This window comes from Cyrtonyx montezumae, unplaced genomic scaffold (assembly GCF_038088225.1).
Source record: "Cyrtonyx montezumae isolate F1298 unplaced genomic scaffold, pur_monq_1.0 scaffold_3, whole genome shotgun sequence".
Classification (NCBI taxonomy): Eukaryota; Metazoa; Chordata; class Aves; order Galliformes; family Odontophoridae; genus Cyrtonyx; species Cyrtonyx montezumae.
This window is the reverse complement of record NW_027072034.1, coordinates 62,167,824-62,186,466: the sequence shown is the minus strand read 5'-3', so window position 1 is coordinate 62,186,466 and position 18,643 is coordinate 62,167,824. Positions and strand designations below refer to the sequence as shown.

At 43.0% G+C, this 18,643-nt stretch overlaps 1 protein-coding gene across 1 annotated transcript in view; it reads right to left on the bottom strand.

The window, feature by feature from the left end:
* Window positions 1-5,300: 5,300 nt before the first annotated feature.
* The window catches only part of CYYR1 (cysteine and tyrosine rich 1), a 54,190-nt gene continuing 40,847 nt past the window's right edge, over window positions 5,301-18,643 (bottom strand). Inside the window, exons 3-4 of the mRNA XM_065741823.1 lie at window positions 8,711-8,868; window positions 5,301-6,172 (exon numbers count right to left, since the gene is read on the bottom strand). Of these exons, the coding sequence (XP_065597895.1) occupies window positions 6,039-6,172; window positions 8,711-8,868 (292 nt within the window). The 3' untranslated portion in view covers window positions 5,301-6,038. The remainder of the gene's footprint in view (window positions 6,173-8,710; window positions 8,869-18,643) is intronic.

Sequence of the window (18,643 nt, the reverse complement as noted above, 5' to 3'; positions counted from 1 at the left end):
ATCCCACTCCCCTCAGCCCAGCTCTACAGGGAAGGCACTAGATCCCTGTTCAGAAATCAGGAACATCCTGTCAACTGGATACCTGGAAATACACAGAGCAAAAGGCATCTCTGGGAGCTGAGATAATCCTGAAGACAGATGTGGGTATGACTTCTTTTTCCATTTCCATTTACTCTCCCTAAACTTACTGCTCATATTCAAATTTGGGGAAAACCCAGAGAGTGGAGGTTGATCACTACAGCTCAGGATGAGGGTGATCTCAGGATACCAGGCAAACAGCTGATGTTCCTCCCCTGTGGAGGAGGTGATGCTTAAACCTGGGTACAGATTACTCCTGCAGAGCCTGATCCTCCCACACAGCTCCTGAAAAGTGGTAATGCAGTGGGGGCAGGTGAAGGGGCTGCCTGCAAACATCTTCCTATGATCAGCACTCCTCAGAAAGGCTCTTTGGCAAGTGGCAGGAAAATAAGGACACAGCCCAGAGGGATCTTGAGGGAGTGTGTGAAATGAGGTCAGTGAGGTGAGTCACTGGTGAAGGTGCTGTAATAGAAAAAGATGGGTCAATTTGGATAATGGTGAAAGGCAATGCCAGTGCTTAGACTGACCTCTGTAACAGTACTTTCAGTCAACACAGTATGGTATTTCCTGAGAGAAATTTAGAATCATAGAACCATAGAACTGTAAAATCACCAAGGCTGGAAAAGACCTCCAAGATCATCTAGTCAAACTATCCACCCACCAACAATATTTCCCCACTAAACCATGTCCCTCAGTATAACATCTAAATGCTTCTTGAACACTTTCAGGGATGAAAGTAGTCACCTCCCTGGGCAGCCTGTGCCACTGCCTTAACACTCTCTTGGAGAAGAAATTTTTCCTAATACCCAGCCTGAACCACCCCTGGCACAATCTGAAGCCATTCCCTCTTGTCCTATCACTAGTTATGTGGGAGAAGAGACCAACCCCCCCTTTGAAGTTCCCCTTAGCCACTTTACCTAAGGACTTGTTCTCCAGACCCATCACGAGTTTTGTTGCCCTTCCCTGGACACATTCCAGAGTCTCTATGTCTTTCTTGCAGTGAGGGCCCCAAAACTGAATGCAGTAGTCTATGTGTGGCCTCACCAGCACTGAGGACAGGAGGACAATCACTTCCCTGCTCTTGCTGGCTGCACTACTTCTGATACAAGTCAGGATGCCATTGGCCTTCTTGACTACTTGTTCTCACTGCTGGCTCACATTTAGAGGAGCATTGACGAGCATCCCCAGGTCCATTTCCTCTGCACCATCTTTCAACCACTCTACCCCAAGCCTGTAGCATTGCCTGGGGTTGTTGTAGCCAAAGTGCAGGACCTGGCACTTGGTCTTGGTGAGCTACATCCCACTGGTCTAAGCCCAGCTATCCAGCCTGTACAGATCTCTCTGAAATGTCTTCCTATTCTCAGGCAGATTGACACTTCCTCCCAACTTGGTGTCATCTGCAAACTTTCCGAGGGTACACTCAGTATCCTCATCCAGGTTATCAATAAGGATATTAAACAGGAAAGGCCCCAGTACCGGTTCCTCTAGGGAACATCACTCATGACCACTCACCAGCTGGATTTAACTCCAATCATCACCACTATCTGAGCCAGGCAATCCAGTCAGTTCTTTACCCAGCAAAGAGTGTACCTGTCCAAACCATGAGCTGCCAGCTTTTCCAGGAAAAACTGGGGACTGTTTCCTAGCCATGGAAAAATGGCTTTGCCTGTGTTCCTGAAAATGAACACACTTTATATGTGTGGTGAACACATTCTTACAGGCTAGAATGGCCAATCTGGCATTTGTGCAAGAAACAAACACTGCCTTGAGCCCTCACTCAAAGACTGAGGTATTACTCGGCTCCTGCTTCAGTCTCACTCCTTTGGGTACAAGCTGCTTCACACCAGCTGTCTGTGCTGGTGGCAGGTCATCTTGCCCCTCTTAGGAACTAGTTCCATGGTTCAGGTTATCAAAAGGCACTTTGTTCAGAAACACCTCAGCCTTTGCCTTTCCTTTTGTTTTTGTTGATTTAGTTCATTCTTAATAGCAATAGTACCCAAAGGCTGCTCTTTCCAAATCTTCACTAAGGATGCAAAATACTAGTCACACATACAGTATCAGAAGTTAACATTTTTCCTTTCCAGTGCTGTGCAAATACTGACCAACTAGTCTTCACAGCAAACCACACAGACCAACACGACTGCTCTAGGTACCAACTCCAGTCCCTTGAATTACATTATCCCTGAGTGTAGACACCTGAGTCTGAGCTTCCTGGGTTCTTTGGGCTTTCCTCTGGGTTGCATATCAGTTTATTAGCACATATCTCTCAGTGACAATGGCAGTCCACAGCAATAATGATCCATCCTTCACTGGTTGCACAAAGTTAAAATGTCTCAAGGTGTATTTTCCAAGCACTGCCATTCTAGTGAAACTCAAGGAACATATTCAGTATCTTCAAACTGTTTACTTCAACTCTACCATGAGGTGTTCCGTGTGCTGTGAAATACCTGTTGTTTTTTATTCCAAGGTGATCAAGTTACTAAAGCATCCGAGGAGCTTCCAGGATGAAAACGAATACAGAAACACAGAACATTAACTATTATAATAGACAGCTGTCGGTACTTTATGAACTATCATATTACGTCGACAAAGGGACTTGAGAACGTCGGCCTTAAACTGAAGAATGTATTTTTACAATACCAAGAATGCTGCTAGTATCGATTCAAGTGGAGCAATCTAATCTTTTCATTGTGGCACTACTGAAAATCTGGTCTTGTATATCAGTGAAACTATGTCTTTCAAAGCTAGGAGCTCTGAAAATATAAATCCTTACATGTTTCATTAATTAAAAAAGGCTTACAATTGCATTAACAATCTTTTCACTGGAGTGTGTCATTTGGGTAATGGCAGCCTAGCACATTAACTTCCCTTGGCTTTGCCTTGGCCTTGTCACTCCTCCAACTGATTATTACCTAATTTGTAAAGTCTCCCAAATGGGTCATTAGCTCTTAAATACATTTCTCCTCCTTCTTGGTATATACCCTAGAAACAGCAGACTGACAGATAGACTGGCTTGGAGGTAGGGAAGTGGTTTATTCTGGGGGAGAAAAACTTACAAGAAATGCCAGATTAAAATTAAATTTGTGAAATGAATCATGTCTTGAAATATCCTTGATACAGGATAAAATAAGATGCTACACAGATTTTTTTTCCTGCAGGAGAGGACTGGCATCAGAACATATGCAAGTATATGCGTTCTTGCAAGCACGTGCAGTTCTGCTGCTTCATAACAACAGTCCATAACCACGAAACCAGGCAATCATCTAATGTGCTAGGCTATGAAACCCAGAAGATTCACGGGACCAAGTCCTGTGCCCCAGCCACAGTAACCTTCTCTGTCTGTCTTCCCAATCCCAATTAGCAAGTGCTCCCATTTGTTTATGCAGGTCATATGCTCATGTTCTCTTCCTTCACTTCCATGAACCTTTCAAACTCTCAGTTTACTTACTTATTTTCAATGCAATCATTGTTTGTTTTTCAAAAGAGGCATTAGTTTTACCTAATTTGCCTGAAGAATGCCATCTGTATGTTTTATGCACTTAGAAAGGACAAGACCTGACATCCATTGAGAAGTAAGGTCATTGTTTGGCATAGCCCAATACATATGGTTCTACAGAACATATTAGCAGACTGAAATCAACATCCTCACTAGAGTTTTCATGTCAAACGAATAGCTAAATAGCTCTCAGTCACTGTGAAATTTTCAAACTGTTATTTCCATAATTTTCCCCCGGAATACTATGTATACATTCTTGTCAGCTATCTCACCATGACCTTTATGCAGTATCATCTGAGGAAACATACAACCTCAAAGCTGAAAAGCAGGACTCTGTGACCAAACTCTCAGTTGTTTTCCAGAAACACTTTTATTCAAGAAATCTGCTTTGTAACTTGTCCTGACAACTGTCACAGCTGGAGAAATTCTTCCTCTAAGGGGAGATTTATGATTGTTTTCTTTCTCTGTATTTTTTAGCTGACTGGATTCATCACGTACAAACTGCTCTTCGATTGGTGTATCTGAATGCTCGGTTCAAAGAAATGGAATACACATATGGGGGAAATGACAATATTTGTTCTCTATAGGTAACTTTTTGGCACAGAAATACCATCTGGTGCTGAGGTAGAAGTGTAGAATGATGTGGCAGAAGCAGGATTTCCTGAAGAAAAAAAAACATGCTTCTTCTGTTCTTCACACTGACCAATAGCCCAGATGGGAAGGTTGGTAGGCACACTCAACACCACAACAGATGATTCTGAGTAGGGAGTGGCAAAACCTGGTGCACAGAAAGTTGCACTTCACAGGAGGATTTCAACTGAGGAATATCTGTATCATAGGAGAGGTCATATTAGCAGCAGAGATGTCACAGGACGAAGTTCAGAGCAGAAGCAATTGTGAAGAAAACCTAGTTCAGGATTTGTTATCTCTGAACAGCAAAACAGAAATGAGAATGTAACTGTCCTTCCTTGGGGAAATCTCCAAGGGACGCCCAGCAACCAAAACCTGTGACACAGCCTGGGTTTCCTGATCAATTCGAGTCTCTAGTGTGATTTTTAAGGTAAGGATAGTCAGCATGGAAGGGACAAATAAATAGGATTACAAAATCTGAGCAAGAATAGTCACTTAGGTCTTGGATGCAAGAAAGCTACTGAATGGCTTCTTTGCTCAGAGTTAAAAGGCTATCCAACTCAAAATAAGAGAGTTCTAAATATCTTGAAAAGTGCCTTTGTGGTTTGCATATACAACTGAAAACAATGCAAGTTTTATCACTGAAGGATGATGCTTTTGATAACAGGATACTCTATTGCAAAACAGCTGCTGCTGAATAACAGCCCAATATGCATGTGGAATACCTTAAGCACTCAGGTTTGTACTTTTTGCAGTAGAGATTAAATAACTTTGAACAACGTGCATGACAAATGCAAAAAATACTGTTTGGTGAATAAGTTTTAGAATGCCTAAGACAACATTTGAAAGTAATCTGATGTTCACAGTCAGTCTTCTCACATCTTAGGTTAGACTGGATACCATTATTACTAGAAAACAGTGTGGGTTTTTTTTTAAACACCTTCATGCAATCCAATTGAAAGATAAACCTATGATGCTTTAATAATTGATTTATTTTTCTTCTCCCACTTGTGAGTATTCCTGAAACAACATTCTTTTTAAAAAAAATCAGCATACAATTTGGCTTTAGAAAGGCACCGAACCTTGTCTGATGTGCAGAGTTTTTAAATCCAGCTAAAAGTTCATCAGCTATAAATTAGTGTAATTCACATATAAAAATGCTCTTTACGTTTATATTTTAGGCCATAAACTAGTCTCAACTTTCTTAAAAGTAGGCACTTAAAACAACCTGTACTTGGCCAAAAATAACTGCCATCAGTTTTTGGTTGCTAAATAACTCCAACAGCACTTATCAGATCTTATCATACAGCTGATGATCATATATTATCATCCCCAAGTAGAAACTGAAGCTTCAGTCTTCCTTGTTCTTTCTTATTCCCCTTGTTTCACACAAAGGTGTAACACGTTTGAAGATAACAGCTGAAATTTTCCTGCAGAATAAGTCACAGCAGCTGTCTCCTGGGCAATTTGAAACAGACCTTGTGGAACCAACCACCTGAACCATGTGCATGTTCTTAAACAGGAATACCCCAACACCCATCTGCTCTAAGGGGCTGCAGCTAAGGCTAAGCACCAATGCTAAGCACTACTCATCAGGCACTGACTTATAGGAACTGTTTCTTTTGTCACACACAGTTTAGCCAGGAATTGTGATGGTCCAAAATGGACAGTACTTTTCTTTGTCCTGAGCCACAGGAAACCTCCTTGGTTACTTCGATGTCTGACCAGATATGCTGATGCAGAACCCATCCTACGTGTCCCTGAGCCAAAAATATTTGTTCCAATGGTGCTGGCTGTTTCAACAGGCAGTTAACATCGGGGTGAAGCCATGCCATTATTTTCCCGAATAACCAGGGTAAGGAGGGGGTGGGGGGTACTGTATCGAAGTCTGTGGAGTTGGAGTATAAGGTGGAGGTAGATCAACTGGGTACTCCATTTCATGTTCATAGCTGTACGGTGGTGGAGTCACTAAAATGGGAGAAGGAGAAAGAAACATTTAAAAAATAGTACTTGTCACACGCACGCATTTTCTAGTTGCCATTCAGACTTCCATAGAACAGACGTAGAATCTACTGACAGGGATTTACTTCCTTCAGACTCACTATACTTTCGCTTTATGTCAGTGCAAGTCGTTGTTCATTGCCCTTTTTCACTGCTTTATCCTTGTGATCACAGACATGTGCACAGTGTTAGAGTGGCCATATGGCAAATGATACCAGGATGATGTGGCAGAGAAACAAAGTTTTTCAGAGGACAAAGACTGAGTTTTCATCAGATCTTTTCCCACTCAACCTCTTAACTAACACAGATTAATGTTGCCTAAAAATGATGCTGTGTAGCCAGAGCCTTCACTGATCTTTGAAACATCCTTTGAATACCCAGGAGATGCATGACATGCCATGTCAAGCAGAGCAGAAAGCTCCTTGCAGCACAGCAGCATCATACCTTCTGGGGCAAATGTGGACATCTTTCTAGGATGCTCCCAGGCCTCAACGTGAGGAAGAAGAGACCCTTCATTTTCCCCCTGAAGGAGACTTCTGAGGAGAGCCCTGTGTTTGTAAACCAGATTACTCATTCAGGAAAAAAGCCACAAAAATACTTGGAAATGGCTGAAAATCTTTTCCTCAATTACTTCTACTAACCTTAGAGGAGGATTAATTCAGTGATCAAAAAGACAGTAAGTGCTGTGAAATTACAGTGTGGTAGGAACTGAAGGCTCATATAAAAACCCCATTACATTAGTGTATGTATTTTAAGCTTGAGTCTGCCCTTTCTCAGTTCATATCACCATGGAGGCCTTTCAATCCCGGCAGACTGGAATCAAAATATCACTTTAAGAGAAAGAAAACAGAAAGATAGAATGTTTGCACTAGGGAGAAGAGAGTCAAGACTCAGTGCAGCAAGAAAAGCACTCCCTGCTCTCTTAAAACCTGTCTGCTACTGTAGCTGAGGCCAAGGGAAAAGCATCTCCTCACTTGCTGTTCTTGTCCAAAACTGACAATGGCAGGGTGAAATACTGGACACAAACCTTACAGAAAAGCCAGTTTAGTCATTATTACAGAAGTGGTCATGACAATGGGGAATAAATATACCATTTTGCAGCTTGGCCCATCCTCCCTAAAGTGCTGTTGCTGCTGAGATGAAGAACTGCTCAGACAAACTGGGGGAATGCAGAGTCAAACTGCCTGGAGGCGGAGAGATGGGGGTGAGTCACAGAAGGAGCAGACTTGGGGAGGAAAAGGCTACAGCCCCAGAGCTTTCATTTTGCTATCTTTTTTACAGCTTGTGGTGACTGCTAGTTTCTAAAGTGGCTGTTCAGCAATTCATGGCAGGGAATATTGCAGTTTTATTTCATTATTCATCTCTCTATGCAAAATAATGTTGCCATGATAAGGATGATTACAGCTGGTTTTGGTTTAACAGAAAAGAAAGAGGATGAGGGAGAGAACAGACACTAAGAGCAGTGGAAGTAATGAAGGAAGACATATTAAATATTGCTTAGCTTGCCTTTAAGTATACTTAATGCATCTGGGGGTTGCAGCAACCTTTGCAACTGAAGGGAATATAAAAGCAAGGGATCTCTAAGAGTGGGAGGAGGGGACTTCATCTGTGAAAAAACATTGCCTTTTATTACAGTGAACTCTTAGTTGTCCCTAGGCAGTTGCTCCCGGATTTGTAATTAATCATGTCACCAAAGCAGAGGCATAGCTGCATTGCATAAACACTGACAATGCTCCTAGATCAGCTTCGCTCTTCAACAACATAACCATGTTCATATGGTGGGGGTCCCAGAAAAATGACCCTGGTAGCCTGATGGAGAACTATCTTCAGTGCTCCTATACCCAACTCCTCTAGAGCAGTGAGCTAAAAGGTGTGGTGGCAAAGATAGCTCAGAAACTGCCAGATGTACCAGCTCCCACTCAGCAAGGGCACAGCTACACAGGAACAGATGTATAAGGGGACCCTACTGTCCTTCGGGGTGCCTGGCTCCCCTGGTGCTGCCCTACATGTGAAAAACTATTATGTCAAAATTGTGTAATCCACTGACTCGCCTGTGCTGAGCACATCTGGTATTAAGCTAGAGCTGATATGCACTGTCAGACCCCTGCCATTCCACCAAGCACAACAGGCATCTCTGCTGCTAGCTCCAAGTTCCCATTGGTTCAGAACAAGGAAGAAAATCTATCGATTCCTCACTAGAGAGCTCTGGCATGTGGAGAAAGCCTGTGCAACACAACACAATGCTGCACTGAGCAGGGCTTGAGCATGCTTCTGCCATACAGCTGTGCTGATGTGGCATCTGGCCAGACCTCATTAGCACACTGCCCTAACAAACCCTGTGTACACTGAGCTATCTGACGATTCCCCAGCAGGGAGCTGTGCCATTCCCTGCAGATCAGGAAGAGCCCCCTCCTGCACCCACATCCCTGTTCCCTGTGAGGCCAGGACTACCCACAGCTACACCTCACCAGGAGCTCAGGCCCCAGTGGCACCTGGGCTCCTTACCTGGGTAGGTGCTGATGGTGTTGATGTGCGTTGTGCGGATGACCCCCACTCGGGTGCCACGGTTGTTCTTCATGCACGTGCAGATGCAGATGGCAATCCCAGCAATCACTCCCATTATGAATACGATGCCGAAAACAATTCCAGCTATTGCTGTGCCTCTGCAAGGGGAATGGAAATATGCAGTAAGTCTCAGCCAAATAATGTTTAAAAATGAACGGGATTCCTTCCTCAGGAGTGGCCTCCCTTTGAACCAAACAAAAAACAAAGAAGTGCATACTGATTACTGCAAATGCTACAAATTTTGGCTCATGAGGATATCTGAATAGAAGAAATGAAAGATTTCAGAGACCAAAAGGAGAGACTGTTCTGAAGTCACCTTTGTAATTGTGCTAGATCACTCTCCTGACTTACTGTACATGAAATCTAATTCCAGGAGCTTCTGCATTTAAACAATTAAATATTACCAAGAATAATTTCCTCCTTTTCTCCTCATCACAAAATACTTCTTTTTCCAAAAGGCATTGGTATGATTTGGTAGGAAAGTGCAAGCTACTCCCAGTAATATATTCCAGAAGCATCCCAAAGTGCCTGCTGTGCTTCCACAAGAATGTTTTTGTATTTATTTTATCTTGGGTCAAAAAGTCCTTCTGAGCCCAGTGATTAGAGAGCCTGCTCTTTTCAAGGGTGAGCAGCAAAAAGCAAAGCAAGTGCCCACCCTTTTGCACATCTGCTGCTGCAGCCAGCACAAGTATTTGAGGCTTAAATGATTTCTTTTAAAATGGTCCAAGGGAAGGAATTTAGCTCAGTCCCTGAAGCAACAAATCAGACTTTCCTTGAAATCACACAGAGAAAGGACAGGAATCCTCATCACATTGACACACAGGAGAAAAGCCTCACTAAGTGGCATCAAAGAACTCCCAATAACACTGAGGGCAAAATGAGCCTTTCTGATGAACATACAGTTTGCTGGGGTCTGTTGTTAGGCATGGGAAGAGAAACGATATGTGAACAACAGCATGTATAGCCTGTCCTTTTATGAAACAAAGCAGTGACCTGCCAGAAATGTTTTCACTCTGTGAATGACTTCTTCCAGCAAAGACTTCAGGTAGCAGTCTTGGTGGACACTTTATTTACTGTACATTTTATTCAACCCAAATTGACAGTTTAGTCAACAGGAATAAACTTCACTAGGAATTACTGTAGTGCAAAGAATCAAACAGGTACAGCAATACCACAAAGATAAATAATGAAAGGACTCTAAACACAGTTTAGCTTCCCCACACCAACATGGCAGTAAGCAGCAGGCCTCGCTTCCAACATGCTGGTAGCCCATTAGCTTCCACAAAGTCAACAAGAGTCAGGGTACACTCAATATTTGAAAACTCAGGATTGAAAGGTCATTTTATTTAGGTTCCTAAGTAAGGGTTTGTTTTTAGGTATCAGCTATTCAGGAACTTGGAGATGATTTGCAGTACAAATACAGTTGTACAGCACAAGCAAACACAATTTGTTATCTCACTAAGATACACTACTGGGGAACTAAATTGCTCTCTGTTGTTATGTAGCAATAAATGAAGGGTGTGTAGGGACAGTAAGCCTGTTAGTATTTTGCAGAACACATAAAAGTTGAACTTATGAAATGCTAACTCATGGCAGCAAGCACTTGGCCACAAAACCAGCACCTTAAAAGCCATTTTGGAGTACTGCTGAGACTAAGCACTTTGGTGTTCACCAGTATGGACAACTTCTTGCAGACATCTCCACTTCACCTATACCAAGAGCATTGTGGTGACAGGAACTCTTACACCCAAACCACTGCTCTCCCAGGAAGAAGAAACAGAAGCAGCTACCACTGACCACTGGCCTCGGAACCTTACCTGCAACCCAGGTAGGCCATGCCAGGCCAATCTCTGAGAAATCCCAGAAATCACAATGATTTTGTGCACTCCTGACTGGCTGCCCACTGAGGAAAATGTAAGCCTTCCTTGAAGCCCTGCAGGTTCCCCCTTGGGCAGTGCTGGCTGACTGGCCTGTTCTCCCCCTACACAGAGGCAAGGGCAGGGCAGGATGCAGCTGCTGACAGTCCATCCATGTCTGCCCGAGTCTAAAATTCAGAAAGAGCTAGGTTTGACTCCTATGTACATATGCCTGAAATCCATGGGCAAAGTTTCCAAGCCTGAAATGGTCTCTCAGTCTAAACATAACTTCTGCCAAGCAAGAGAGCCTGGATCAGTAAGCAAATTAAGGAGTATCAGCTAATGGCTTCTTGTGCTGGTCTCCAGCTTGGCTTCTGCTGGTACAACTACCAACTGGAACCAAAAATGGTCACCAAAGAAAATATTTATTTGCTTGGCTCTTTTGACAAAGCTGGTAAGTGCCAAGTCTTGTTTGCGGCTCTGAAACCAGGACAGAAAGTGGTTTAAATAGCCAGGCCTACTGCTGCTCCTGGATTCATATTTTCACACCGCAGTGGTAAATTTAGACCATCCATGGGCAGTTGCGCAAAGAGAGCCTGAGATACAGACAAGGAGATGTAGGTCACTTTTTAAATCTGGTTGCAGCCTGAGTATCAGCAGAGAGGCATTTGCTGGCTTTGGTGGGATTCAGATCAGAGCCAGAGTCACACAGGTTGAACTGCTACAGCAACTGAGCGTTCTACTTTAAGGGGCACTGGTGGGGATGACAAAGGGAGATGCGCTCTGACAAGGGAGCACTGGCAGTGATCAAGCAACATGCACACCCTGGTGCAGGGATCTGTGGCACCTGCCCCTCACAACGGCTCTGGTAAAGCCCTGTGATGTTATTTTCCATTTTATCTCCACCAAGGAGCTTTTCAAGGGAACCTGCTTAAGAGATAAAGCACACCATAGTGCAAAAGAAGACCTAGAAACCGCACAGCAGAGTCACGTAGCAACTAGGAAGTTTGAAACAGAGGGAAAACTTTGAAATTGAACCATTTAAGGGAAAACATTATGCAAAGTCATGGAAGCAAAAACATAGAATGAGAGAAAGTGCTAGAGAAGAACGATGCATGGAAAAGAGGGAGAGGGAGAAAACAACTTTAAAGTATGGAAATGTCAAGAGTCAGGGTAAAAATCACATACAAAGAAGCAGCTTTGGGAATGTTTTTAGCAATATCCCACTGGAAAGAATATGAATCTCATTTATGGCTTAATGATGCTGGTCAGAGAGAGCCCTGTGCAGGGGATCAGAGCCACGGGAGGGCTGGAGCCAAGCAGAGGGCATGGCCATGGTGCCCAGGGACAGGCATGCTATTGCATGCAGGGCCTGGTGACCTGGATGTTTCACACAGCTGACAGGGCATCACCAACTGCTGCTCCAGCCTAGCAACCCTGAGTGCTAGGGTTGAGATGACCAGAGAACAGGAGAGAGACTGAAGAGCAGCCTTGTTCCTTCAGGTCATACCGAGCAGGAATTTTATGAGATTTTATGCAACTATTCACCACAATTCCAAGTCTCATTTTTGAGAGGTAACATCAGCTTAGAGCCCATTGTTTTACGTGGGCTGTTTTTTTCCAATATGCATTAGGTAACGTTCATGGGCTCTGGGTTTCCTGCTATGAGGCTTGGATATGTGTCCTCTGCTGGAGAACATATGCTACTAGATCTTGAAAAATCCAGCTCACTACACAGCATTCTGTCAATTTAGAAACTATCACTGCAGAAGTGGTAGAGTGCTGGACACAAGATGCATTGCTATTGGCATAAAGGTCTTTTCATCCTGTAATAGCTTATGTTAGCAACCTTACAGAAATTTGACCGACTATGGCAAGTTGTGAAAAGCATCTGAAGATAAGTATTCCTACTCTGCATTCAGTGTATTTCATTACGCTTTGACTGCAAGAATGATGTGCCATTTTCAGTCTTCACTTTGCTCAGTTGATCTATTCCATCTCATCATCTTTCCTAATTTCCAGTACTTTTTTAGTCCTCTAATTAATTTCTTGCCAATCCTCTATGATTTGCTGGCACTGCATCTCTAGGATAAGAATAATAATGCACGTAATACATTTTGGAATACTATGGCTAATACTAATATACACTTTATTTTTTCTTCCCTTTCAAGCATTCAAAAAGGAATGGATAAGGTTTTTTTTTTTTTTTTTTTTAATTTAAATCATTCTGTGGGATAAAATAAAACATAAAGAAATCAATGATCTTTGATCTTCTGAGCCAGTGATCAACATTTTGAAAAACGTACTCTTCAAACTTTTAATCAGACTTGATGTTTCTTGTAGGGAGGGGGTACTATTTATTTAATTTGGTTGGCAAACCTGTTTACTCTGATAGCAGAAGTGCAGCAGTACCAAATGCAGTCTTCTCTTGAGTGCACTGGAGCAAGCAGACCTGCTCTGGGCTTTTTTCCCATCTTTGCAATTGCTCAATTCTTCTAATAAATGCAGAACCACATAGTGAGTGCTCCTCCAAGAGGCTTTGCTGCCAAGGGCAGTTTGACTTTATGTCCAGGGCACCTCAAGAGACCCTCTGCTAAAAATGAATTACAAATATTCTGTGGATTTTGTACTGGGATGCTGGAAGTCAAAATCTAGTACTAACTATAGCCATATTTAACAGATAAAACCAGCTTCCTGCAACTTACAACACTGCTATCTGGTTGAAGGAAGGGACTGCCCCATTGCTCTGCGCTGGTGCGGCTTCACCTCGAGTAAGGTATGAGACCCTGTGGTGGGTCTCTTCCAACTCAGAGTGTTCTAAGAATCCATGTTTGTTGATGATACTCAGCTAAGTGGTGTACTCAGTATAACAGAAGGAATGGATGCCATCCAGAGGGTCCCGGACAGGCTTCAGAAATGGGCCCATGAGAACCTAACGAGGTTCACTAAGGCCTAGTGCAAAGTGCTGCACTCAGACTGGGGCAATCCTAGACATGAATACAGGCAGGGAGAAGAACTCACTGAGAGCAGCCCTGTGGAGAAGGACTTGGGAGTCCTGGTGGATAAAAAGTTGGACATATACCAGCAATGTGTCCCTGCAGCCCAGAAGGCAATGGTATCCTGGGCTGTAACAAAAAAGGGGTGGCTAGCAGGGAGAGAGAGGAGGTTGTCCACCTCTGCCCTTGTGAGGCCTCATCAGGAATGCAGGGCTGGGGCCCCCAGCACAAGAAGGAGTAGAGCTGTTGGAGTGGGTCACGAAGGTTAGATGTTAGAAAGAGATTCTTCATTCAGAGGGTGAGGAGGCACTGGCACAGGCTGCCCAGAGAAGCTGTGGGTGCCCCAACTCTGAAGGTGTTCAAGGCCAGGCTTGATGGGTTCCTGGGCAGTCTGATCTAGTGGCTGGCAACCCTGCTCATGGCATGGGGATTGAAACTAGATGATTTACGATGTCCCTTCCAATTCAAGCAATTCTATGGTTCTATGATTTCAATGAAGCTATGATATAGCTATCAGTCCCCGGTATCTATGGCTGAGCCTGCAGCCTTCTCACCACAGTTCTATTGCCATAGGAGGAAGAAACCAGGATAACACAGAATGAAAAATCGTGTAATTCAGAAACCAGTGAAACAGCTGGATGCTGCCTCCTGTTTTAAATGAAATAATTAGTTTGCAGAGTAGCAGCTCATATAATCTGTCCTGCCTTTGCAGCTAACTTTGCAAACTGTACATAGACAAAATTCCTACCAGAACTTCCTTTAAAGGCAAGTTTTACAATACTAAGGAAGACAGTGATTGTGTCTGTAAACAAATCTTGTCTATTAAATCTGGGTACAAACTGTATTTGGATGGCATCCCCTTCTTTTGTTCCTATTCAGTTGGGTCTAAGGTGTGCAATTAATGTTTAATTCCTTCAAAGTTTTTTCCTCTTTGTCCATCTCTCTCTGCCTTATTATTTTCACAAGATTACTAACTCAAGCAGCAAAATATCCTGAGTCATAGGTGTACAATGAAAAGGCAGTGTGTAAACATTTTGACCTCTTTCTTTCCAGGTACTGATGACAGGTCACCATTTGAGACTGCTCCATATTGTTAAGCAACATAATCTTGCAAAGGGTTAAAGGCTATTACATTCTGTCTTTTCGTATTACCAATCCATGAGCAATAGGGTACCTTCTACGGCTTGTTAAGAAGCTGCAGAGCTAATGAAGTGTAACTGGTGCACTTGCAAAATCACAGAGAAAGTCATATAAACTGTAAAACAAAAGGCTGTAATTACAGCTTGCTCTGGTTTGGGCTATCCTTGCAGAAACTCTTTGGACAACTTGCCTTTTGAGAAACATGTAGATGTTTCATGCCTACCTCCTTTTTGCCAAACCATAGGCTTTTCTGCTGGAGCTGTTACTTGACCAGGAGGGGTGCAAAGTGCTTAAAATAAGTGATGTAAAGGAGTGTATGGCCCAATGTAGCAGCTAAAGTAATGGAAGAGTAGAGAAAGCAGGCAGAAGCACCCTTTTTCTTGTCACTGTTTCTGAACTTTTTCCTCTGCCTGTGTTCCATGAGACTGACACCCACCCTGCTCTTAAAGTGGAAGGCAGGTATCAAATCACTTCTGTCCATTTTAAGAGTCAGGGCCTGGAGCAGGGCAGACTCAGAAACAATGTCATAGACAGAGGGAACAGATGTATGAAACACATCTGGGAGGTGCACATTGCCATACAGCGACCACAGCACTTAACACACAGTAGTGTTATTAACTGACTGTGGTTAAGCAAATACATTTTGATCAGTCTCAGACTGTCCAGCATTTTCATCAGACTGGTTCTGAAACTCGGAGTCAGTCTGACTGACAGTTCAAAAACTTCAAAATGTTAAAAAAAATATATAAAAATGCACATCTGAATTAAAATGAGATTTAAAAAAAAAAAAAAAAAGAATAGGAGGGCGAAGGGAAAAAGATTTTTTTTAACTTATCTGAAGGAATTCTAATTAAGACGCTGTCAAATTTTCCACCTTCATCTCAATTACAATTTTCCACCCTCATCTCCCCTTGCCTTCCATCACTTCCTCTTGTTCTGCCTTTCCCTGTTCAGATATCCTCTCCTGTTCCCTGCAGTCATGACCTTCCCTCACTCCGTAACGTGCCTCATATGTTTTCCTGGAAAGGAAGCAGAAGCCATAATGCAATTTCCACTTTTCAAAATGTTCCCCATTGTGCTCACAAATTCAAGGTCCAGTCCAGTGTTGTCCTAAATAGAAAATCATGGCACAACTGCACCTAAAGCACCTTTCAGGCGTTTTTATTCTCTTCATGCCTGGACATTGCTGACTGAGCCTGCCTTTAAAAAACTTTCTGAATCAACAACAATGAAAGAGGTTGAAATTGCTGCCCAACTTGCAGTCCTCTGAGAATCAAAGTGCACTATGTCAGGATGATGTGGTAGGTTTCCAAGAAGATCACAAAGTTAGCAAACCCAGTGATAACTCACTTTTGGTACCAACTGGCTTACTGGGTAGAAACACTTCAGGGAAACCCATGAATGTTATATTTCTGGTAATTCCTAACATACTCTTTCTGACAATAATTTTATTTACACCAGATTCTGCAGATGTTTGACTTTGCAAACTCCACGAGCTCAGTGGAGGAGAATCCTGCAGTTCCCCTCTTGGGAAGTTCCCTCTCTTGCTCTATGAGCCCAAATTACTGAACAAGTTAGACATTAGGATGCAATTAATTACTCAGAGGGCAGTGATGTGCTGGCACAGCTGCCCAGAGAAGCTGTGGTGCCCCATCCCTGGAGGCACTCAAGGCCAGGTTGGACGGGGCCGGGAGCAGCCTGAGCTGATGGGGGCAGCCCTGCCCATGGTAGCAGGCTGGGGCTGGGTGGGCTTTGAGCTCTCTTCCAACCCAAACCATACTAAGATTCCACAGCTCCAGACATCTTGCCAGACAGATCCTGAAATCTCTGAGCATTTAACAGTCAGACCTATCTAGTTTTACAGGTTTTTTTTTTACCTAGTTGCCAGGTTTTTTTTTTTTTTTTGTTATTTTTAGCACACTTGCAACATGCTTTGAGCCTGTATCAAACCCTGGAGGCAACCAGTGATCTGCCAGGCAACAACCTGCACAGGGCTAACCAGCTGGTTGGTGGAATAACTGAGAAGTCACCCAGGGCACATAAGGCTCTCTCTTTCTTAGCATCCCTGCATGTGTGACCTAGATGCCAGCCCTGAGCACTGAGACACAAGCCAGAACAACTCTGAGCTAACTGTCCTTTACTGCCCTCTGAACAGAAAATAAGGAAAGACAATAAAGTACTTGTTGGAAAAAAACAACAAAATGAGTAGTGCTCTCCTCTATGTTTCATTTGGGTAGCAGGGTGAAAGAAGGCAGGCATCAGGGTGACCTTCCTCAGCTGCTGAGAGCTGGGACCTGATTCCTGACCATGGCACCATTCAGGCTTTCCCAGAAACACTTATGCCAGCAGAGTAGAGCACGATTGGGTGGTCTAGGAGGGCAGTGCTAGAAAAGCCTTCCCCATTCCCAGTGGCAGCACAAATTCACAACAAACTCAGATGTCCATGTGTTCCCTTGCCAAAACTCTATGACTGAGTCAACTGAGGTAACTGCACTTTTTTTCCTTTACAGCTAAATCCTTTTCAGGATAGAGCTGTTTTTGAGAGGCAAAATGACACCAAATATAACTCTGAGAAAGGGCTATTATTTGGTTTGCTAATGAGAAACCTGTTTGCATTATGTAAATGTGCCTCTTCTAGGCTGTGACCCTGAGGTTTCCAGGTTCCCTTCTGGTGCTCCCACGCAGGCTGTGCTTCATGTATTTCACCTCAAAATACTGTATAAGAGGGAAAAGCTCAAACTTGGTATCTCTCATTCAGTCCATGCTTCATAAAAATAAAATGCATGCTGCTGACTCAAGATCTTCTTCCCAATTATGGAAAAGTTGAGGCCAACTGAAACATTTTTTTCCTTTTTCGTGGTCAGTTTTGAAGACAAAAGTAACCTAGAAAAAAGTCTAGTAGTTCATGTAAATTGCTAAGTAAGACATATTTTAATATTGAAAGATTTCTGCCTAGATGCAGTGTAGCCCCTAAATACATACTTGGTGAATCACTGAAGAGAACTGCACTATCAGCACCCAAGAGAGACAGCAAAATCCAAATGTGAGCTTTCAGGGCAATGAAGACTGCAGTGTGCAGATGGAGAAGCTACCAAACAATTGCCCACAAACCAGATATTACAAAGCTAATGGCAGCTCTTTTCTTGTGCCAACTGGACTGGAAGAGCATTACAGATCTTGTCATCCCTGAAATGCTCCCTGCTCATTCAGCCCATTTTCGGGGAGCTCATCATTGTTCTGGCATTGTATATATATATATGTATAATAAAAAGCTGCATGGGACCTCAGGTTGCCCAGAACATTTCTTTGCAGGGGAGCATTTTTTCATCACAAATTACCTCCCTCTGAAACAAGTACTGTCCGGCGGTGCTGAGAGTGTTATTTTAGCACCCAATGGCTTGAATAATTGATAAGTCTACCAAGTCTCTTTCACTGGCAAGATCTTGAATTTTACCAAAACTGTACTTTAAACTAATGTTCCACCATTTTTGTTACTTCTACTTCTTATTAACAACAGCTCCTGCCTCTCCTCACCCTCCCTCCTTCAAGATCTTGGGATGCTTTTGGGGATGTCCCCCTTGGACTGTCTGTTCCAGTCTCCCCTGCTCTTTGGGCACTACTGCCTGCAGCTTCATCTGGGACAATAACAACCAAGTGAAAATAACATAAAATAAAGTAATAATGTAATTGAAAATGAACAGATGACTCCAAACAGTGCTACTTTCTGGATCTGAAAAAATGCTTCTGACTTTTCAGAAATTTGACTCAGAACAAAAACTGTACCCTCAAAATGCATTTATGATTTACTAAATTTCAACTCAGAATATTTTACTACTTACAGAACTCTGCCTGGTAGACAGACAAATGAAAAAGATGTAGGA